At 46.8% G+C, this 24,438-nt stretch overlaps 1 protein-coding gene across 4 annotated transcripts in view; it reads right to left on the bottom strand.

The window, feature by feature from the left end:
* P2RX5 (purinergic receptor P2X 5) overlaps positions 1–24,438 on the bottom strand; it is a 63,745-nt gene that overhangs the window by 8,133 nt on the left and 31,174 nt on the right. For 3 of the 4 annotated variants that reach the window (XM_075120925.1, XM_048823519.2, XM_048823520.2), the window contains 5 exons: positions 7,388–7,459; positions 4,975–5,050; positions 2,935–3,031; positions 2,299–2,379; positions 889–1,027 (listed from right to left, as the gene is read on the bottom strand). In XM_075120925.1, the coding sequence (XP_074977026.1) occupies positions 889–1,027; positions 2,299–2,379; positions 2,935–3,031; positions 4,975–5,050; positions 7,388–7,459 (465 nt within the window). Of the gene's footprint in view, positions 1–888; positions 1,028–2,298; positions 2,380–2,934; positions 3,032–4,974; positions 5,051–7,387; positions 7,460–10,827; positions 10,979–15,053; positions 15,441–24,438 lie in introns of those variants that run through there. The other variant, XM_048823517.2, reaches the window with a different exon arrangement.

The raw sequence follows: 24,438 nt of genomic DNA, 5'->3' as shown, positions 1-24,438 counted from the left end.
AATTCCAACCCCACCTAGAAGGGCCCATCTGTACTCTCTGTTGTAATGAGGATTTTCATGCCCAGGGTGTTCATTAAGTTCCTGTTAGCTGACGTGTTCACTTTAGCGAAGAGGACCTTTGTCCACTAGTGGTAAAATTCTGTCCTGTGCAGAGGGTCAGCATGAGGACTGTGGAGCACTTAGCCCTAATTATGCGGGGACTTGAGAGGGGCTTAGGTCTTGCGCTGGCTCCTCTGTACAGTAAATTTCAGCACTAACAGTAAAATATTCTGTATTTCTTTGGACTTGAAAGGGTTCCACAGGTGGAAGCATCAGTCAATGGTATATTCATGAAAGCTACGTTACCTTTAGGGAGTATAGTTAAATGTAGTCCTTCAAGGGACCTGAAGAAGAGCTCTGTGTAACGCAAAAGCTTGTCCCTTTCACCAATAGGAGTTGGTCCAATAGAAGATATGACCTCACCCACCTTGTCCTTCAAGGGACACTGTTAAAGCTGGCTGTGGCAGGGATGGTGACATTTTAACATGTAAGGTTCAGGACTTCTTTACATAGATCCAAAACAGACATTTCAACCATGTTTTAAAAGAACATCCTGTGAGCAACTCATACACAGCCCTACAATAACAAACTAGGGTGCTCAGCCAGACATGTACAAGGTACCCAACAGTAATGCACAATTGGGCAGGTGGAAATACTTCAGTTCCATGGGGTTATTATAGGCAAGAGACAAGATGATTTTAAAGCTCAATGACCTGCCATAGTTCTGGATATGAGAAGTCCTCATAGGGGTGAGGGGGAGTTTTGGTCACTGGAAGGATTATCAGCTTTTCCAGAGAGGAATGTCTGTTTAGCTGGTGCGGTGTATGGGAGAATAAGGAATGTTCATACCTTAGATGCCATGTCCTGAAAGTTGTTCCCAGCCCAGCTCACGAGTTTGCCCAGGTGGAATATGGGGCAGTAAAGGTGCTGTGCACTGAAGTGGCAGTTTTTCAGGTAGAATTCATCGTCAGTGTTTAGCACATTAGTCCTGCATATAGTGAACAACAGAACCAGTCTGACCTTTCTCTTTGCCTGCCCTACAGAACAGCCGTAGGAAGATTCTCTTCCAAGGCCACAGAGATGAGTCTCCTCTTCGACACCCACCATAATAATCCAATAGGACAGAAAGGGCATTCTTGCCACTAACCCTATTATCCTGTGAGCATCTCTGCAGCCACCCCCAATGAATGCATTCTGCTGTGCTTGGATGCAAACAGACCCTGAGCCTGCACATAGATCCACGCAGGCAGATTTATGCCCATGCAGACCTGACAGCAAGATCAGGCTCTAAAGGAGGATGCAACCCTCATTCAGGCAGTGACTTTCGAAACCACACCTGGATTGTTCCTTCAGTTTTTAAGCAGAGCTTCCTGTTGCAATTCTGTCTCGTGTTCTCTCTCATAACAATAGGCTAGAAATGCACAACTGAAGCTACCCAGAGTGGTGATGGGAAAATGCTCGTTTTGATAGAGATTTCTGTAAGTAGAGCCATAGCCAATAGCTCCTGTTCCCACCTTCACACCCATCCTTACAAGTGGAATATTGAAAAATCAGCATTTTCCACTCAACTTGCCCAGGTTATTTCATTTTTACAGCATAATAATTTGGGGGTGAAACTCCAAAATGTTCTTATTTTTTACCTAACCAGTGAAAACACAATCCCCCATCAACTTCCCCCAGCTTGGGGAGCTGGTTTCTTTCTAAATGAAGGCCCAAGTACCCCACTCCCCTTTCCCCCGAATACTGCTGGTTGATGGACATGCTGGGTTTAGATCATGTAGGCTATTAGGGAGGCTGCCAGCCCAGTTGTACTCTAGGCATGAGAGGGGAATACCCCAATATTCATATACATGGGCTTGTTATCCAGTTAGATTAATAAAAATCCTATGATGGAAATAATGGGTCATATTCATCCCATTGGTCAGTGCAATGTCAGCTTGGATACACATAGCCAGACAACTGTCAAAGATTACGTTCCATAAGTGACGGTCTAAATCCAGCCACTGTTTGGCTGGGAAGCTCTCACCAGACTGAAAATCTTCCCCTAAAATCAAATCCTTCATTACCTTCCCTGCTCCTACATAGCCAGAAACCAAATACTGTCCTCCGGTTACCAACAGGAAACAGTCACCGTCCTAGACAGGAGTGTTCAGATCACATGCCAACATGCATTGAGGAGAAAAACACAGGAGCTATTTGGATTATTGACAAAAGAAAGGTTGCTGATAGAGAAAGAAACAGAGACAGGCACACACTTACTTGGAGAATTTAAACTTAGGGAAGCGGATCGAGTTTTTGATGTAAACAGTGAAGTTTTCTGCATTCGCTAAAAGCGGTTTCCTGAAAGAGAGGGGGCAAAGTTCTCTTGGGTTTATACTCATTGTTCTTCTGCCCATTGACATTTAACTGACATGTTCATGTAATAAGCAGAAGCAGAATCCAATCCTGCAGAATGCCCCCTGAAGACAGAGAAAGGGCTGCTGCACAGACCCTTGGCTCCTACTGAGAATCAGTTCTGTTCCACACTCTTCCCCTTTGGCCAGCCTCCCTCGGTTGTCATGTTTTGTCGGGGAGTTGTTTGAGAAAAGGGCAGTGTTAGAGGGAGTCAGGCAATAGCAAGAGTTGGAAGATGCCCTGCAAGAAGCATGTGCACCATCTTTAGAAGGAGCAAGGTGTGGGCCCCAAGGCACCCTCATGCAGAATTTCCTGCTGCCCTGACACATTTTAAACATAGCAGATGTTTCTGACCTCGTGCGTTCAAGCCAACGGGAATCTCTGCAAATACAACCCAGCGACTTATCTTCAGTTGCTTGTTAGGAAACGGAAGCCATGCTTCAAAATAAGACAAAAGACAGGCAACTCATGCTCAGTGAAATTGCCAGAAGGGGAACATACTTGGGCTTGGACTTTTTCTCCACCGGACACCACGCTAATATTTCACACGTCCCATTGGTGTTGCTCCCGACTTTCAAACAGCGGCCAGTCTTGACCCCTATGGTGCAGACAAGGTCATGGAAAAGGTCATTCAAGGCTGATACCTCCCTTTTTCCTGGCCCACTAGAGCAGATGAAATGTTACTTTGTCTTCATTGTAACCCTAAATCCTCCCAGCTGTGAAATGTTCTCTCCCTGCTTGAACAACTGCTCTGTTGTTGCTTTTCCTAGCAGCCTCAGGGTATCTTGGCAGGGAGACTGTGATCCATTTGGTTTAGCAGAGCTCTGTTTAAATGGGCTGTAAACAAGTCAATGACCTCAAATAAAGATGGCTAAGCGAGAGTGAAGTCACTGCTGCTCCCTCTCAGTTACTGACTGGAGACATCCGGGACCACGACAGTCCCAGCAGCTCAGCATGATATTGGCTTTCATCTCCCCAAAGAACAGCAGTCCACCATGACACATCCAGGGGTTCCCTTTCTTCCAAGGAGCCCTGGGTCCTTTGTTAATTGCTGACCTCAGTCTCAGGGCTGTTGGGGGGCCACTGCTGACCATGCTACAGTGCTCGGCTCAGGCTGGGGCTCCTGATACAGTCGATTCCATTTGAAAAAGCCAGGTCACTTTGAAAGGCAAGAGCTGGGCTGTTGTGAATCATCAACCACCCTTTACAGCACACAGGGAGGAGGGGAGGAGGAACTGTCCCAGTAACATCTATGGCTCAGGGCCAACAAGATGTGTAATGATATGCAGTGACCCCCCCCCCCAAAAAAAAAACAACCAAACAAACAAAAAAAACCTCCTGGGGTTACGGCCCAGACCCAAGGTCATAGTCCCAACTGCTCTGGAGTGCCCAGGGAGATCAATGGACACATCCCTATCTTGCTATCTCCTGTTAAAAAGGGAGTGTTCCCAATATCATAAAAAGAACAGGAGGACTTGTGGCACCTTCGAGACTAACACATTTATTTGAGCATGAAGTGAGCCACAAGTCCTCCTGTCCCACTTGCTTTCCTCAGCCAGGCCTCCGAAGCGTTTTGCTGACTGGCCAAGTCAGTGCCCAGGGGGTGCCACTACTCCAGCACACCTATCCTCCACGGCTCTTTACCCAGTTACTCATGCCACATGCCTTGGGCAACTCCTCTTGATCCAGACTCCCAACTGGCTGCATTCAGAACCATAGACATGCTGTGAAATCTCTGCCCCGGGGAGATCCTTGGGGATTCTGCAATATATTTAATGCCAAGCACCAAGAATCCTGTTAGGCCCAGGCTAGGTGTTGGAGCCAGCTGACCCTGCCCTGCTGCTGCTACCAATGTGTGTCGCAGGATAGGATATAAGTCAACCAATGGTAAAATACATTATTAATGACAGGTTTCAGAGTAACAGCCGTGTTAGTCTGTATTCACAAAAAGAAAAGGAGTACTTGTGGCACCTTAGAGACTAACCAATTTATTTGAGCATAAGCTTTCGTGAGCTACAGCTCACTTCATCAGATGCATCCGATGAAGTGAGCTGTAGCTCACGAAAGCTTATGCTCAAATAAATTGGTTAGTCTCTAAGGTGCCACAAGTACTCCTTTTCTTTTTACATTATTAATGTAATTTATGTCGGCTTTGTGCTCCTGAAAAGAGAAGACTAAGAACACTGGTTAGGACCAGGTGCACTGTGGGCAGGTGTGGCACCCGATTTCCCCACAGCTCTGCTGATGCATCTCCATCCTGCAGGACCCCCAGCTTCCAGTCCTGGGTCCACCTCTATGGCCACTTTCTCAAGCTCTCCCAAGGCCACATCCCGTTACTCACTAAGAGACTCCCATAAAGCTCTGCCAAGACACCTCAGTCATGACTTGCAACACCCCTGTTATTCTGGGACAGAGACTCCCATAAATCTCTCCCTCCTCCTCCAATCGTCTTCTCAAGCTAAGTTCTTAAGTGGAGAATTGTCTTCCTCAGAAGGCAAGCTAATTGCTCAGGATGTGCAGGGGGATGATCTCATCTCTTACCATTGCCAGCTATCACAGCTTCCCCCGCAGGGCAGTCCCTGTTCTTGCTGCACAGTGCGTCTCGAATGCCAGTACTCTGCAAAGCAGATGATTGCAGCAAGTAAGGCATGTGATAGAAAGCATAGTGTGCTTTCACTGGAACGCTCCTCCACATAGAACTTCATGTACCCGCCACCCCAAAAACACTTAGATTTGCATTGTGGGGGTGAAGAACTAAGTGAAAGGGATACATCTGAACTCATGTCAGCCTCCCAAAATTCACTCATCCACTCAGGCTGGATGAACAAGGTTTTTGATAGGAGAGTAAAATATTATTTTCTTCTTCCTCCTCATCACAGTAATTGGGTGAGACTTTCAAAAAATACCTAAGTGATTTAGAAACTTGAGTCCCTTGTTCTCCTAGGTGATGTAGGTGCTTTAGGAAATCCCATCCTCTCTCTCTGGCATACTTCCATGAGGTTTACATGAATGATTTCAGTAGGGTAATTAGGTCACTTTTACAAAGAGCCACCAAGTGCATCCCTTACGCAATGGGGACCACATATAAAATATTGTCCTGGAGGAAATGTACAGTTTAACAAATGGGGTGTGCACGCTAGCACTCAAGAACAGCCCTGCAGTAACCTACCCTCGGACTGGGTCTATCTATCATGTTATTTTTTATGACATGTCAATCACTCGCATCTGAACAATTGAGAGAGAGGAAAATGAGAGGAAAACAGATTGCACTCCCCGGCTCCCACAGGTCTCTAAAAACAAGCAGGAGGAAACAAACTATTATTAAAATGATGGGATAACGCTACCTTTGCTTTAATCTAAAAAACTTTCTCACTCTGAAATAAAGCAGAGACATCCTGTGTGATTGGACACATTCTTATTCCTCTTCCATCTCTGCATGCTATGCTAACCTGGCCACTTGAGGGCAGTGTTGTCTTACCCAGCTAAGCTCCATTGTCTGGTAGGCCTCCAGAGTGCTTAATTTCAGATGACCTCTTCAGACAGACATGGAGCCCAGCCAGAGGAAATGACTGTCATTAACTAGGCCTCAGCCCTGAGAGCTTGTTACCAACACACACACTGGCTTTCCCAACTGCCTGAGGGTTTGCTACAAAAATTGGCCCAGGATAGGGCAAAGTTAGTAAGGATACTGGTGAGATGGTAAATAATGGAGCAAAACATTTCTACATGTTTATGACCGACAGCAGCCCAGCCAGCTCAGGCTCTTGGCACTAACGAACAGTCTTTTATGATAGGACTGGAAAGAACTCCTGTTCCTTGCCTAATTTAGGACCCAATCCTGAAAGGTGCTGAGCCGGAGTTAGTCAGAACTGCAGGTGTTCAGCACCTCTCAGGTTGGGGCCTGTAACAGGGGAACTGTCCCCTTTAAGGCTGGCAGGGACTAGGGGTCAGGTAAGTTTTGGGAGAGAGGAAGTGATCTCAGGGAATAATTAGTGTTTGCAGAAAATCCAGGGTACTGTCTCTTGTAGTGTAGGATGGGGACAGGATCCCCTCTCTCCTAGCCAATCAAGGCAAGCTCTGGGAACGAGGGCAGTAGACATTGTGCGCCTGTTCCCTCATAACGATGGAGACATAGCAGGACTGCTGCCCTTTGCCTGCCCAGGGAGAAAAGGACTAAACTACAAAGCTGGGAGAAGCTGGTTTAAGGCTACAGCACACGGGCCCCAAGAGATTGTCTGTGTGGCTCCTGAACAAAGGAGAGGAAGCTTGTCTGAATCAGCACATAGGCCCCAGGAGGAAGGCTGGGGAGTCCAGAATGAAGGAGAAGTGTTGTTGGCCCAACGGGCTAAAAGAGTTTGTATTTGGGAGAAGATTAAATGGATAAGACCTCACAAAGGGAGATCCTATTTTAAGTATTCCGGCCTGTAAATTATTGTAAAGAACTAATAGGGATATAAGGCTGGGTGCCTGCAGGGCTACCTCATGCCATGAAGGGGTGCTCTGAGACCACCCCCAGCTACAGGTTCTTTCTTCTGGCATTACTGCAAGAGAGTCGTCTCTACACGAAACCCAGGATTGTTTCATTTGGACTCCACTTGATCTCTTCATATGACCACTCTCCCTTAGCTAAAAGGTTACCTTTCTCTAATGACTGTATGCTGTTATGGCCTGATTTCCAGTGGTGCTGAGGTCCTGCACTTCTCATTGAAGTCAATAGAGGATATAAAGTGCTCAGCACCTCTGAAAATTAAGCCAGCCGATTCTGCACTCCCCAAGGGCTAATCCACTTCTTCCCTGGTCAAGTTACTCTTCTACAGGCCTGAGAAAACACCTGCCCCCCCCAGCTATGTTCACAGCCTCTCAAGTATTCAAGTTTCTCAACTTTCCTCTTTGTTCATTCGTATCCATATTTTTTGGGGGGGGAAATGAAGGAAGTGGGGGCAGTTCTTCCTACCTCAGGGCATGTGTCCTGCCTTTGATTTGGGGTCACAATCAGATTTGTCATAACGAAGAAAACATTTTCACCCTAAAAAAAAAAAAAGAAGAAAAGAAAATTTATAAACTCTTTTTAACTCCTAGGATCCGGTTTAAAACATTAGTGCTAATAAGAACCCATCACAGCAGATGTGTTGTTTTATAATAATAAAACCGAGTTCTTATCTAGCACTGCTCAGGTGGTAGCGTCTTCGGCTGATCAGTTTTTCCCACTAATCTGATTCAGTCCATAGTTTAGGAGGCTCCTGCTCCTGGAGTCCTCACGGGCACAAAGGGCTTGTCTACACTGGCACTTCACAGCGCTGCAACTTTCTCACTCGGGTGTGGGGTGTGAAAAAACACGACCCTGAGCGCAGCAAGTTTAAGCACGGTAACGTGCCAGTGTAGACAGTGCGCCAGCCCTCGGAGCCGTGCTCCCAGCACTGGGAGCTTCGCCCCTCGTGGAGGTGGCTTTTTTAGAGCGCTGGGAGAGCTCTTTCCCAGCGCTCTGCCGCGACCACACAAACCACGTTGCAGTAGACTAGCCCTGAGCTCTCACATAGCAGCATCTGCAAGTAATGCCTTCTACCATCTCCAGGTGATGAGAAGACTCTGTCCCATCCTAGCGGGCAATGACCTGGTTATACACACCCTGGTCTCCTCTCATCTGAACTACAGCAATGTGATAGACCTGGGCACGAAGCCTTCTGTACTTAAGAAATGCCAACTCTCCTCCACTCTCTACACTTGCATCCTATAGAACAGCAAGTCAAGGTTCAGGTCTTGGTCCTTATCTTCAAGGTGCTCAATGGCTTGTCTCAATAGCATGTGTAAAAGAGCCTAAAGCTCCAGGATAAGGACTGTGGTCAACAACTCCACCCCTCAGGCCTGATGGAACTGTCTGCCACACAGGTAAGGCTTACCGGTGCAGGAGACAGTGCTTCTCCGGGGGCTGGTCCCAGACTGGAATGAATGCCCCCAGAACCGAGGACCATCCCAAATTCTCACCACCTCCTGCTCCAAATGCCATCTGCACTTCTCCGACCTGCCTTCTCCAATATAAACTCAGGGCAACAGGCACTTAAAAACAAACAAACAATTGCTCCCAAAACAAAATGCTCCACTGCACATACAATTCTCCCTGTCGAGAGAGGATGACAGAAAAGTGTGTATCAGATGTTGGTCACATTACTTAATGCACTGCTGGAAAGTGCTCAGATGCTATAGTGATGAACGCGGGATAAAAACCTATATAGGACAGAATAGATTTGATTGCTGCACTGACATACAGACACAAGCATACTGGTTCTGTATTATTAATGGCACTGGCTAAACATGCTGGAAGTGATGTTCTATATCCACACCAGGGAGGGGTTCTGTGATGCACTGTGTTTGCATGGTTAGCCGATGGAATACACTTTATTTAGTGGAACATTACTTGGCTTTTAAAAATACATTTGTCTCTAACATCGCATCCTGTTTTGCTGCATCGATTATTACTGGGGCCAGCAACCAGCAGCACCTGGGGCATTTGGGAGTGGGTTTGAGTGAAATGCATTAACCTTGAAGCATAATCAAGAGGATAAACCAAAAGCTCTGGAGACCTTGGGAAGCAGCATTTACCAGCTCCGTTCACTCTCCTTTCAAAGTACAGTCCCTTCTTGTGTCAGTTCTATGAGCAGCTTCCATCTGACGACGGAACAAGTTGGGAAGGAAAAGGATGTGTGTTCAAGGTTCACCACCACAAATGCTGCTGCTATGACAGTGGGAGTCTCCCAGGATTTTCCAGTAACAATCCAGTAACTGGCACTGCAGCAGCTTGCCGCGTTACTGCAGGAGACTGCAGTATTTGTGATAAAGGAATCAACCACAGCATATTTTGCTTTATGATTTTTTGCAGAGCAAACCACTCCCTCCCTCCACCAAACTGTGTGAGGCAGCTCAGTGTCAGAGCGAAACATAAAGAACCATGGGAATGAGCCATGAGAGTAACCTGCAGCTTTTGCTTGCTTCAGATACACCCGCTTTTCCCTATTCATCCCACTCTGATCCACTGAAACATTGCAGAGAAATGACGCCTGGGCCCAAATGCCTGTACTGTAGAGTGCCATCGCTAGAGATGGGGTGGACGTTTTTTTAAAATGCAGAGTACACCAGGCGGCACCCCAACAGAGTGACACACAGTAAGAGGGCCAGTGGCAAATCCTGGCGCATGAGTCCTGTGGAAAATAACTATCAGCGTCCCTGCCTGGTTTATGCGGATGGGCGTACACACATGACACCTGGTCCAATGGGCATGAAAGTCCTGGACACCACCTAGGGCAGACAGAGTTTCAGGCAGTGCAACCATTTATCACACAGAGTCTTACTGCGTGTTTCATGTCGAGCATCTGACTGGAGGCCACGTTTTTCACATCAGCGATGAGATTTGGTTTTAAAGTGCGGGTGGGCTAGTGAGCAGTGCAGAGCACTGGTGCCAAATTTGAGTGAGTGCAGACTGGGGCATGAGATGGAAGCTCTTACTGGCGTGCACAACTTCACTGCATAGAAAGGGTAGCAACAGAGGACTGCAACACGCTGCCAAGTACATTGCTCTTGCTTTACTGTCCTCTGCACTGCCTCAGCGTTTGCTGTCTTGAAAAAGTCTTTCAAAGACTGGGAAGGGTCAGACTTTCAGCCCCACCCACCCCCCTTTTTTTTTTCCTGCACGTGCTTTTGTGCACATGCAACTGACTGTGCAAACAAAAGTGGACATGCAAACGGCCACTGGTGAGTGCAAGTCAGACAGTTCCCAATCCAGTCCTCAATTATCCAGTATGTGCACTCACAAGAGGTGCTCCCAGACAGGGGCCAGCCCACATTTGCAGGTACAGCTGGCCAAGGAAATGGGCACATCTGACATTTGAACTGAATCGAGCAAGGAGCCCGGAGGGTTAAACCAGACCCTTCATTTAAGCAATTCACATACTCAGCATCATCATCATCTGATTCGTCCGCCTCCTCCTCTGGGCTTCCCCTAGAGTTCTCAGATAGGCACTGCATTTATTCATGCCTGCTCTGTTCAGGTAGAGCCTAATCCAGCATGTTGCTTAAGCATGTGCTTAACTTTAAGCAGGTGAGCCATCTCAATTAAGTCAATGGACGACTAACCTGCTTAAATTTAAGCACATGCTTAAACGCTTTGCTGGATCAGCACCCTGGCCTGACATCCATCCAAGGCCGATAGGAGGCTGGCTGAACATTTGTTGGAAAAGGAGGCACAGAGCTGAGATTCTCTGGTAGCCCCTCTCCTGGGCATTCACAGAGCTACGGGGACTAGCAACTTCATCGCTGTCTCGCCAATAGCGACCACGCAGGAATTAGCCCCCAGTCTTTCTAGTTAAAGAAAGTGAGAAATAAAGCAAAGGGGACTCAGCAAACCTGTGGGGGAATGACATAATCGGCGACATCCCACAGCCTCTCCCCCAGCTCCGAGGTGTTGGTGAAAGCCACGCCCTTCAGCTTGGTGATGACGGAGCTCTGGATGGAGGTGTCCGAGTCCTGGTAGCCTTTCTTGACAACAAATACCCATCTGTGAACAACACAGCAGGCAGCAGCATTAGCCAGGACGGCCAGCCGAATGGGCCAATGTGGCAAGTTAGCTAGAGAAGGGTTGTGCCCAGGTAAAGCACAGTTCAAGGGTAAGTCAGAATATACAAGTGATACCAAACCCCTCTCAGCCACAGCTCCAAATTTAGGTTAAGCCCTTTGATGCAAGTCACCTGTCCAGCAAATCCCCTAATGACCTCAACTCCTGAATGTTTCCAATGCACCCAACACACTATGGCTAATAGAATATGCAGCGCTTTCCATCCATCAATCTCACAGCACTTGCCAAGGGGTCAGAGTATCATTATTCTCATTCAACACATGGGGAAAAGTGAAGGGAAGCAACTTGCCCCGCATCACACTATCTCCGTGGCAGAACTGGCATTACAGCCCAGGCCTCCGGACTCTTGGTCCCCTGCTCAGCTCACCATCCGCAGCCAGGTCAAGGGGCTGCTATTGTGTATCTGGTAGCATATATGGCCCAAGCCCAGGTAATTCTTACGCAGACAAAGCTCCCATTGACTTCTATAGGAAAGAGTGAAGGCCCTGGCTCTCTGTTAGTATCATCCTGCTCTGCTATATACCTGGGATTTACAGACTCCTATTACCGATGACATATGTTTTGGGAGAGTCATTTTTTGGCATCTGGGAGACATATTTACCGGAGAGACCCAAGCAGCCCCCAGGACTCTGCCTGATCATACAGATAAATAATACGCATTTTATAACCTGCCACAAAATTGCCAGCCCTGCAGCAGGTCAATGCTAGGGAGACACAACCCAGGAAGGTGAGCAGGGATTTGCTTAGAGAAATCCACAGGGAATATTTGCATTATCCTAAAGTCGTCACCTCAGCACCAATGCCATCTTCTGAGCAACGCGCGTATCTCGGTTGGCTCAGGTGCTGCCAGCATGAGGAACAACTCTCAGAGTGTGGCACAGACCTTCCTCGAGAGACTGGGAACGTGAGTCCCACCCACCAAGACACTGTGTCGCAAACAGGAGTCCTGAGACCAAAGGAAGCTGAACTGGCACCGCTGAGGAGGGATCACCCCTGCAGCACACGAGGGAGCTGCAGCAATTAGCAGAGGCCATACGTGATGTGTGCCAGGCAGTGCTTGGAGAGTGTCGCCCAGTACACTGGCAGCAGCTGATCCCATTGTATGTTGAAGTGGGGCTTCCAGGCTTGGATGCTTAGTGGGGTTTAGCAGATCAAACTGGGAGCATTAAATTCACTCCACTCCCTCCTTTCATACCCAGAAGTCAGATCTGTGTGTTCATGAACTGCGCCCTGGGCCAACTGCGGCAGGAGTGCAGCAGCCATATGGACACCTCTGGCTGTGGGGAGAGTGTAACATCTCCATAGAGGCATAGGTAGGGGTGGGGAAAATCCAAACGCTGCTGGTCACGGACAAAGACAAAGGGAGCTTCACAGAACTGCAGTATTTACCACCCCAGGTGAGACCTGGTCTGGCAAATCTGGTCTCCTGCCTGTGGCAGTGGGAAATACCAGAGAAGCAATCCCCCCACCCCGAGCACCATATACCCGGTGAGCTGCGCCCCACTGCACAAGGTTCCTTCCTGCCCTGCTCAGCTGGCACCGTGAAGCCTGAGGTCCAATTGCCTCTCTCCTAGCCTGCAGCATTGTTCACAGGACTATCCAGCCCCTTTCTAAATCTAGCTCTGGTATTTAGGCCAATTACAATCCTGGTGTAAGAAGGCACCTAGGTGCCCCTGAACTTCAGTGAGAACTGTACCCGCTTTATGCCAGGGCTCAGCTTGTACCTTAGAATTTATGATTACCACACGACCCCAGGAGGCGGGACCCAAGCCTCAGCCTGCCTCGGCATTGGCATCCTGGGTAGAGGACCAAAGCTCAGGCCTCACCACCCCAAGCTGGGGCTGGGCGCCCAAAGCCAAAGCCCAGGGCTTCAGCCCCAGGCAGGGGGCCTGTAAGTTTAGCCCTGCGACCCAGGCCTGAAGCTCTTGGCTCAGCTTCAGCCCGAAGTGGTAGGGCTTGGGCTTCAGCCCCGGGCCCCAGCAAGTCTAACACTAGCCCTGGCAAACCCATTAAAACAGGGTTGTGACCCAGCTTGAGAACCCCTGCACTAGGCCCATCACAGTCTTAAACTGCTGTTATATCCCCTCTGATTTCTCCTTCCCAAACTACCTAATCCTCGGTTTTGCAATCTCTCACTGCACACAAGAGCTCAAACTAGCCTCCCTTCCTCACCCTCCTTGGCCCCTTTACTGTTTGGAAAGAAGGGTCTGTCACTGATTCCCACTAGGATCCAACTGTTCTGGGGGGAATGGAGAAGTAAAGCCCTTGTAGAACTGAATGAGGTGCCTGCCAGCTCCTCTATAGGACTGCCCCAGAGTTAGGGCTGTCAGTCACCAAGACAATGAATCAGTGGAGAACCTCAGGCAAGTTAAATGACCAGGTTACAGACTGGGTGGGGAGCAGGCAATGTTTGTAGGAACCCTTGGAATGCACTAAGGACTGAGCATGCCACTGAATGCAGCATGTGCAAGCAGCTGCCATGAGGGCTGGGGATAGCAACATCACATGCCTAACTCATGCCTGCTTTTAGAGGCAGATTAAGAATAAACCAAGAAAGCCCCCCCCCCCCCGGAAAATTCTCAGACTTTCTTGCCTTCCCAAGAAAACCAGCTCTTTGCAGTGAGGACTTGACAGTGACCCAGTTGGAGGCAGGTCTTTAGCTTTCCCCATTCGAATGTAACAGGGCATCCAGCGTGGGCAGATGTGCCCGAGCTCCAGGGATGCTCATCTGAACAGACACTGGTGAATAACAAAACCATCATACTAATGCCTGAGATGCAAGCCCAGCCTGGCAGCAAAGGGGTCAACACAATAACAATCACCTTTAGTTATATGGTTGTACTACAGGGATGCATGGAGCTATACACACCAATGAAAGGGAGCAGCCCATTCACCCAGTGCGTTCAATGTCTCCCAGGCAGAAGTCACTTTAGTATCCTCTTTTCTCAGGGGAAGGGGTATCATATCTATAGGATTCCTCCTTTAACAGCTAAAACATGCCAGGCTTCTGAGACTCCACTCCTCCTCCACTAACAGATGTACAAACAGACAGCAACTGTGCACTTTCTATAAATAAACCCAACCAGGAGAGTGACTCTGCTATATTTATTCAGTTATGGTGGGGGAAGGGTGGAGGCACTCAAAGGACAAACAGCTCAGCTCTTGTTTTTGGGTTGGAGACTCTTCCAGATAGCATCCTGGATCATTCTGGGAAGCCCCTGATACTCCAGGAGGAACAGCACATGCATTACACATAATTCATCAGCCTGTTGGGACATGGAACTTGACCATTCAGGGCCTGATCCTGTGAGGAGTGAAGCATTGAGTTCAATGAGAGCGCTCAGGATGTAGCAGGACTGGATCCTCTCTGAGCAGTGCCGGAGCCATCGCCATGCCAGCCAGTCCTGCTCTGAATCACTCGTGAGGCAGCAGACATGCATGCCACCTCTCTCCGCGTTCCCATGACTGCCCCCATTCCGGCTTGCTCAGCTAAGGAATTTGCCACTCAGTACGGGCCCATTTTGCTCTCAGTTCACTCAGACAGTCACTATCACACCCACAATCCTGCATTTAATAGAGTCACATGGAGTCAAACCTCACCTGGCATATCCTGATTGTCAGCAATAATGGCCACAAACACTTCAGCTTCTAAAAAAGGTTAGCTACAGTGGTTTGGGACCATAATTACAGAATACTGAAATAAGGATATAAATAATGCATCATAAGGCAATAGTAACATTTGCTCTATTTTTAAACCTAATTGTAATGGGGGAGGGGAAAGCTAAATATTTCTACTGGGGGAATCTAGATATTAGCCTCTTACATTACACAAAATCCCTATTTTGATTAGGAAGTTCAAATATTCATATTCAGGCAGGTAAAGCATTATAGAGCCCTCCCTGTACATACAGTCTCTCGTAACAGCCACGGCACCAAGCTCCATTGAGATGTAACTGAGATAGTATCCTATGCACAGAGTGACCCTGACCGCACTTACCCCACCAGGTAAGCCAGGATGGACAGCTGCACCACTCGATAGAGAATCCCCACCTTCTTGTTCTTTGCAATGACATATTTTTCGGTTTTATAATCAAAAAGCGACAGACACAGACCCTTCCAACCGACCTGCCCCATTCTCCCGGCTCACTCTGCATCAGTGACAGATCGAAAAGGCAGCACTGGATCATTCACACGTGCTTTGCATTGAAACCTGACTACACCAATCCCTGTAAAAAACTGCAGATCTCCACCCTCCTTCTCAGCTGCTGTTAAGCAAGCAGAAGCACCTTCCTTACAGCCAGTACTGCAGTAACAAGAAAGGGATTCTCACTGAATTCATCTGCCTAGGCACAAGTCCCTGATAAATTCAGTCAGCCCCAGAAAGTGCTGGATGATTCTCTTGTACCTTTCCCCACAGTCCAGAAACAATGGTAATTTAAAACAGGTTTAAGGTTGAGCCTTTAAAACCGGAGAGCTGTATTCTCTCTCTCTCTCTCTCACCCTGAGGAGTCAAATCCTAAAGTCCTTGCTCACTTTTATTCAGTCTTTATTCTGGCAAAACTCTCACTGACTTCCTTGCGAGTGTGCTGAGACAAGGAGAATTTGGCCCATCTGGAATAATCCAAAATCTCACAATGGCAGAAACGCCCTCTCCCAGCACAAAGAGCAATGTAGGAGACTAACCGACAGATTTTATAAAAACAATGAGGAGTCTGGTGGCACCTTAAAGACTAACTGATTTTATGATTATCTGTAGCAAAAACAACCAGAATTGAAAACCATAAAAATAAATATGGCTAGATTACAAAACATTTTTTGAAAAGTACATTATTTTAGCCTATATTACAATCAGCACTTGGGTTACCAAACAAAAGTATTTTATTGTACATTTGGTAGGTCAACTGTTCGCACTAGTTGGTGAAAATAAACTAGTCAGTGTCTAGTCAATATGATTTTCTAACTGTCTAGAGGAATGTTGGAATACCAGATCTGCAGACAAGCAGGGGAATGGTTGTTTTTTAAATTACCGTTTCCGATAGAATAATTTTAAAACAATAATGGAAACGTTTCTATAGGTCTTCGGTTTTATAAAAGCTTGTTTTTCACAAGACTTAAATGTTGGTCCAAATGCATACCCTGAAAATGCAATAAAAACTCCCTCAGCAATTCTCTCTCTCATTCTGTTTTCTCTGACTACAGCTATCATCATTGTCCTGCCCCGAAACAAGACACAAACACGACAAAGCGGATGAGTTTCATTTTCCATTTTGGGGTCTTAAGATCCAAATACTATTCTTATACTCTTCCAATTGTTTTTTCCCCATTTGCATGATGCTCTTTTCTATGACAATGGCTTGAGATGAACCAGACTCTGGTTGTGGTCAACCAAGCAGCCACCAGGGAGGCACACAGTAGAACACCACTCCAACTTTGACCGTGTTTATAAACTGGAGCATTATAAATCATGAGTACTGGGAACTCAGAACAGTCCCAAAACCATTCTCCGCCATATGTTATCTTTCTGCCTGGTTCTCACTTCACCCTTTTCTGATCAGTCCATTTAACAGCCAACTTTGGGCCTCAGAGGCACAGCAGCTGGGATAAGAGAGTCTGAGGCTTTCTAGGAGCAAGAAAGGCTCCTGCAACAAATAACTGACCAAAACAGGGACACTTTTTTGAAGGAGGGAGTTACAGGTGGGGAGCAGATTGGTTATTGAGATGATGGGAGGCAGAGAACATGACCCATGTAAATGGGAGTTGTCACATATTTTCTCTATCTAGGACACTGCTGTGCCCAACATTGGTCCAGAGCTGCAGATCTTGGCAAGGGACCAACACCCATGGCTGAGGCTCCCTCCTTAGTGATTTTTCCTTCTTCACACAGTGTGATTTTTTTAGGATGGAGAGAGATGGCTGCAATAAGACTACAGGATGTGCACACTGAAATATAAAACAGGGTGAAAAATAGCAGCGTCAAGTGCACAGTGCTGGTTCTCTCTGGAGAGGACATGTTTGGCTGAAATAGAGCGCAAAGAGAAAAATACAACTGTAATCTGCCAAGGCAGAATTTTCCAAATATAATCCATTAGATTTCTCCTCTAATTCTGCTGTGGCTTTGCAGTCAGTGCAGTGTAACAAAATGAAAATCAGAATCAGGCTGCAAGTTGCCATGGTTATAAACAAGTTGAAGGATTTTTATTTTTTAAATCAGAGGCATGAAAATAGCATTTGAAATTTGATAAAATCAACTGCAACCTTTGTCCTTCTAACTAGTGTCAACCCAAATTAGGCACATGTCCTTGAATCCTGGGGTCTGAAAGGAAAAGGAGACAGAATCCCAGAGAAACACTGGAAAGGTGTTTGGAGCATTTTTACCTTTTGAATAATTTCTTTCTTTTTCCTTGTAGTGTTGAACCAATGGGACCAATTCCACCTTGGCTGGCAGACTGAATTATTTTATCTCATTCCCAGACACTCTTGGAAAAGGAGCACCTGGAAATATGATTTCTGGCATCTCCATGCAAAGGGACTGGCAACACGCCATAAAACCTGGGATTCCATCTCTCCCAGGAGGCACCCAAACCTGCCTGCGAGGGTGGGGAAATGGGAACATATCCAGGTTCCAGGAGACAGCCAGGTATTTTCTGTTCTATTTATCTCCCCAATCCTGCTCTCATTAAACCAAATGACAAAACACCCATTGGCTTCCAAGAGAGCAGAACTGAATCTCAACTCTGCATGATGCTTCCCAGTCTTGTTAACCCTCTGGTTTGGTGAAACAATACCGGTGACACAACTATCTCTCACCAACAGCCTTTAATTATGGTACAAGCTGACCTGCCCTAAAGAACAAGCTACCTTCTAATGACAGGTTTCAGAGTAACAGCCGTGTTAGTCTGTATTTGCAAAAAGAACAGGAGGACTTGTGGCACCTTAGAGACTAACAAATTTATTTGAGCATAAGCTTTCGTGAGCTACAGCTCACTTCATCGGATGCATACAGTGGAAAATACAGTGGGGAGATTTTATATACACAGAGAACATGAAACAATGGGTGTTACCATACAGACTGTAACAAGAGTGATCAGGAAAGGTGAGCTATTACCAGCAGGAGAGCGGGGTTGGGGGGGAACCTTATAGCTACCTTATAGTTCACCAGCTTTCAGGTTACATCATCTCCTCATTCTTCCAGTGCTCTCCTAGTCCTTGAATGATCTGTATTGCATGTAGCACATCCTACACGGCCTTATCATCATCACTGGCTGAAGTACTTGCTACTTCCCCTCCCCCTTCCCAAGGATCCAAGATATCAGTGGAGAAGGATTGCGAACAAATGGTGGGGAAATCTTGTGGAGCTGAGGAAGTTCTCATAAGACAGTGCTTGATGGATTAAACTGCTGGCACCATAAAGGGAAACTGAAATGAAATAAAAATACACATACAAAATCATTTGGAAGACTGAGTGCAGCAGTAGACGGAACAGTCAGCATTTTGCAATGCTGCATTCCAGTGCTTTGACCTCCTAATGCCAGCCAACAAAAGCCTTGTTGGGGGAAATGTTAAATCAATGGCCTGAAAACTGACAGTTTTTAATAAAAACTTGCCTTCATGTTAAACTAATAACTCAAAGCAAAAATCCTGCTCTTGGCTAGGTGTGGCAGGTCTCTGCTCCACTGGTTAGTACACAAATGGCTCTTTGCCAACATGCTTCATGATTGACATGTAGGAATGAGAAAGGAACCCAGTCCCCAGAGCTCATGCAACCCAGGGCTGCTCTGTTGAGATGACCAACAAGGTGGCCCAAACTAGTAGTGGTGATTTTAGTCCTGTTATACTTCTAGGAACTGGACTGAGGCTCACCAAACTCCTTCATCACAGGCTACCATCAGACAGTAACACATTCCAGTCATTACTCAGCCTAGGCAGGACTCAAATCTGTGACCTGGAGAAGAAAAAGTTTCTTGTCTCCTTAGCAATCCTCTGAGCCAAGCAGTCCCCTCTGACTGATCCCGTCTCAAACCTGGAGTCTGACTATGCATAGTGATGATCAGAGGTTGAATATTTGCAATGAGCAAGTTACATGCCACTGAATCACTACAAGAAGCTCAAATGTCCCTGTTGCAACAGAACTCTGGAGCGCACTACAGATGATGTTCTGCTCTCCAATTAGTTTCACACATGTTCACCACCCCACAGATGCAGCATTGAGCACTGGCTTCCAGGAAGTTTAGCATTGCTGAGTCACCTCTTAGCACTGTTAAGTGCTCTCAGGGAATTCTGAACAGAAGGTGCCCTGTAGATTACTGGGCTGCTCTTTAAATAGCATATACTCTTCTAAGTCACCTGGCACAGACTGTATTCTCCACAGGAAATGGAGTTAAGGTATGGCCCACACTAGAGTCTAGACAGGTTGTTTGTGCCTCACTCAGGAATCAAGAACACTTTTTGCATGGAAAGCTTAAGCCCTGCATCACCCTGTGCAGGAGGTCTGGGTAGCACCCTATTGCACTGTTGCAAACCCTGCTGAATGCTTAGGGAGCTCCAGGATCTCCACAGTGGCATATCTTTTCATTCTACCAATACTTGGGATGGGGGAAGGGGAGAGGGACAGGGAGGACAGACCCAAATCAAGCAGCTGAGAGCGAGTCCAGCTAGGGTCCGGCAATTAAAGAAGCTGAATGTCATTTGCAAGGCTCTGTTCTTGAATGGCAACTTCAGCAGATAGAGCAGCCTCTTTCCTTTTGCTCTGTTTAGAATGGATCCTCACTGTATTGACAGGACTGAGCAAATCTATATTACCAGGCTGACTTACCGCACAGCTATCAGTAGGATCTAAATGAATGGCAAGACTAGCTTATGCAGAGGTGGTTCGCCAGGTATCTGAGGATAAACAAAGAGTGTTTATTCCCACATAGGGAAAGATGGCTGAATAAGACTGATAGGAGAATAAGGTGTTGAGTGTGAACCAGTCTGACATCACTGAAGACCTAATGAGATGGTGCACAATGGCCCTCAGACAAAGCCTAGACAAAGCAGGGAAAGACGTCACTGCCACCCACCTATAGACGATGGGAGCCCTAAACTGAGGCTTGGCTCAGATGGCAGCAGGTCGCAAAGCAAGTCCAGCCATGGGATGAGGATTCCACCAACTGGCTACGTTTGCTCCAAGAGAGTCCAGGGCAAGGTAACACAAGCACATACGGTGAATTTAGTCTAATCCCAAATGGTAATATGGCTATGTCACAAATCCACTCTGTTATAATGGTACAGTTGCCTTGTGTGTGCACGTAAGTACTGACAAGGCAATAAAAAGCAAGGGTCAGTGGCTCTTAACCTTTGCCCAGTTGGCTTTCCTGTTTTAACCCCTCCCTATGTGGTCCACGCGTCTGGCGGGGTTGTGGGGAGGGAGAATTCCACTGAATAACAGTGAGCTCATGCAAAATGAAAATGTAACAACAGCCCAATGCTCCCTTTCCTGCAGGATGAGGTGGATTGTAAGGCTTTGGAATTGGTTTTAACCACGCTCTTGGGGACTATGTATGTACAAACCTCAGTGCTGGTGAGGTTTTTTTTTTATTATTGTAATTGAAGGAAGTAAAATTAAAAAAAAAAAAATGCAGCAAAGCTTCCATGGGGAAAACACAGGATCCTATGAGATACATGATTGTGGTTTGGGTTGTTACAAGATCTTGGCAGTCCTGGCTAATCCCTTTAGTGCTATCCAATCACTGTGAATGGATTTGGCATCCACTACAGCGACAGCAACTGTGGGGAATTAAATCATCAGATAGGGCATGTCCGGTTTACAAGTCAAGGAGCCTTATAATGCATTTAATAAAGAAAAGCTGCTTGAAAGAAAAACTGGTCGGACTCTGCTAGAGCCACACTCCCAGCTCCCAGACAGCTTTACAAGACAGCAAAAGTGACTGGAGGCATCAGGGAAGTTACATACAAGGGGACACTGGAAAAGAGAAGAGTAGGAGGCGATATAATAAAATAATGAATTGTATGGAGAAGGCTGGGTCCCCTTTAACCTGTCCCATAGCACAAGAATATTGGGACACAGGCTGAAATTAAAAGGCAGCGAGTTCAAAGCCAGTAAGAGGAACTACTTTTTAAAAAGCGACACAGAATTAAACTGTGAAACTCTCTGTTGCAGAATGTCATTGAGGCAAATGGCAAAGAAATATTTTTTAAAATATTAGACGCCTAAAAAAACCCCTGCTTCTGTAGTTATACACAAACACCAAAAATCCTCATGTTTCAAGGCATAACCTGCTGATCATCAGCTGGAGTTAGGAACCACTTCTCCCACTCATGCATTTCCTCCATAGGATAATATTGCAGTGTTAATTGTGTTGTAGAGCTGTTACACCTTTGCTGAGCAGGAGCAGACGCAGGATGTCACAGGTCAGTTTCCAGCTTGAAGCAGAAATCGGTGAAACAGGATCAAGTATTTTGTTTATAGCTTGTTTATTTACAAGATCTACACTAGTTTTATTTCCTTGGTAACAAACGGGCAACTCCCCTCTTTCAGAAGCCCTAGAGAAAGGAACCGCTGCCTTATCCCAAGAAGCAGCTTCCTTGGGCCTCTATGTTTCTCTAGGGTCTCACGCAAAACTAACTATTAAATACAGTTCTCTCCCACTGCCCCCAACTCCTGAGGATTTTCCCTGGGAAACCCCTGCAACTCAAAACTCCTCCTCTGGGGGGGCCTTCCAAGATGAACCTGATTGTCAGCCTTCCTTTTGTGCAGCTGTTTTGGAATTCAAAGGAGCCTCAGTTAAGTGCCACACAAAGGCAAGTACTTTAACCCCCACAAGTCTCCTTAATGAGCATCTCATCTGGGTACTTATACATCAACAAACCCTATTAGGCAAACCATTAGCACATTTCAGCATAAAATGGAGCTTTGCTCCTGCCTATGAAGCAGTTAGCAATGGCCATTGTTGGGGACAGAACACCTTAGGACAGCCAATATCAAGTTTGTCTACACAGGGAAATTATTCCAGAATAAGGTAGGATGTGAATTTACAGCACTATAGTTATTCTGGAATAATTCAATTATGTGAAAAGAAAAGGAGTACTTGTGGCACCTTAGAGACTAACCAATTTATTTGAGCATGAGTTTTCGTGAGCTACAGCTCACTTCATCGGATGCATACCGTGGAAACTGCAGCAGACTTTATATATACACAGAGAATATGAAACAATACCTCTTACCACCCCACTGTCCTGCTGGTAATAGCTTATCTAAAGTGATCATCAGGTGGGCCATTTCTAGCACAAATCCAGGTTTTCTCACCCTCCACCCCCCCACACAAATTCACTCTCCTTCTGGTGCTAGCCCATCCAAAGTGACAACTCTTTACATAATCAAGTCGGGCTATTTCCTGCACAAATCCAGGTTTTCTCACATCCCCCCCACCCCCATACACACACAAACTCACTCTCCTGCTGGTAATAGCTCATCCAAACTGACATCAGCCACACTATCAGAGGCTCGTTCACCTGCACATCCACCAATGTGATATATGCCATCATGTGCCAGCAATGCCCCTCTGCCATGTACATTGGTCAAACTGGACAGTCTCTACGTAAAAGAATAAATGGACACAAATCAGATGTCAAGAATTATAACATTCATAAACCAGTCGGAGAACACTTCAATCTCTCTGGTCACGCAATCACAGACATGAAGGTCGCTATCTTAAAACAAAAAAACTTCAAATCCAGACTCCAGCGAGAAACTGCTGAATTGGAATTCATTTGCAAATTGGATACTATTAATTTAGGCTTAAATAGAGACTGGGAGTGGCTAAGTCATTATGCAAGGTAGCCTGTTTCCTCTTGTTTTTTCCTACCCCCCCCCCCCACAGATGTTCTGGTTTAACTTGGATTTAAACTTGGAGAGTGGTCAGTTTGGATGAGCTATTACCAGCAGGAGAGTGAGTTTGTGTGTGTATGGGGGTGGGGGGGATGTGAGAAAACCTGGATTTGTGCAGGAAATAGCCCGACTTGATTATGTAAAGAGTTGTCACTTTGGATGGGCTAGCACCAGCAGGAGAGTGAATTTGTGTGGGGGGGTGGAGGGTGAGAAAACCTGGATTTGTGCTGGAAATGGCCCACCCGATGATCACTTTAGATAAGCTATTACCAGCAGGACAGTGGGGTGGTAGGAGATATTGTTTCATATTCTCTGTGTATATATAAAGTCTGCTGCAGTTTCCACGGTATGCATCCGATGAAGTGAGCTGTAGCTCACGAAAGCTCATGCTCAAATAAATTGGTTAGTCTCTAAGGTGCCACAAGTACTCCTTTTCTTTTTGCGAATACAGACTAACACGGCTGTTACTCTGAAACCTGTCAATTATGTGAATGCTTTTATTCCAAAATAAGAGTGCCTCTTTCCAATTTAACTTAATCTAGCTAAATCAGAAAAAGGCACTCTTATTCCAGAATCAGAGTGTCCACATGGGGGGGTTATTTCCAGAATAGTTTATTCTGGTCAATTTCCCATTGTGGACAAGCCCTTAGTCTCTTGCAGTACTACAGTGCACACGACTATAGGAGAGAGTGGAAAAAAAACGGTTACTTACTTTCTCATAACTGTTGTTCTTCGAGATGTGTTGTTCACGTCCATTCCACATTAGGTGTGCGCGCGCGCCGCGTGCACGAGCGTCAGAAACCTTTTCCCTTAGCAGCTCCCGTCAAGCCGGCGGGCCCCCCGGCCCCCCGAGTGGCGCCACTGCGCCCCGCATATATACCCCCGCCGGCCCGACCCCCTCCAGTTCCTTCTTGCCGGCGACTCCGACAGAGGGGTAGGAGGGTGGGTGGTGGAATGGACGTGAACAACACATCTCGAAGAACAACAGTTACGAGAAAGTAAGTAACCGTTTTTTCTTCTTCGAGTACTTGTTCACATCCATTCCACATTAGGTGAATTACAAGCTTACCTCTGGAGGAGGGTAGGAGTCATGGAACAACTGCTCGGAGGACCGCTCTGCCAACTGCCGTGTCCTCTCTGGCCTGCTGGTTGACTGCACAGTGGGTTGTGAAGGTGTGCACCGAGGACCAGGTGGCTGCTCTGCAGATCTCCTGGATCCGGACCTGTGCCAGGAATGCCGTGGAAGTCGCCTGTGCTCTGGTCGAGTGGGCCGTGACCGCCGGGGCCGGAACACCCGCGAGCTCATAGCACACCCGGATGCAGCTTGTAATCCAAGACGAAATCCGCTGCCTCGACACTGGGAGGCCTTTTAACCTCTCAGCCGCAGCCACAAACAGCTGCGCGGATTTGCGAAAGGGCTTGGTGCGCTCCAAGTAGAACGCCAGCGCTCGACGCACATCCAAGGTGTACAAGCTGCAGTGACTCGGGTCCGTAT

This window comes from Caretta caretta, chromosome 17, assembly GCF_965140235.1.
Source record: "Caretta caretta isolate rCarCar2 chromosome 17, rCarCar1.hap1, whole genome shotgun sequence".
Taxonomy (NCBI): domain Eukaryota; kingdom Metazoa; phylum Chordata; order Testudines; family Cheloniidae; genus Caretta; species Caretta caretta.
The sequence above is the reverse complement of the archived record's forward strand: the minus strand, read 5'-3'. Positions and strand labels throughout refer to the sequence as shown.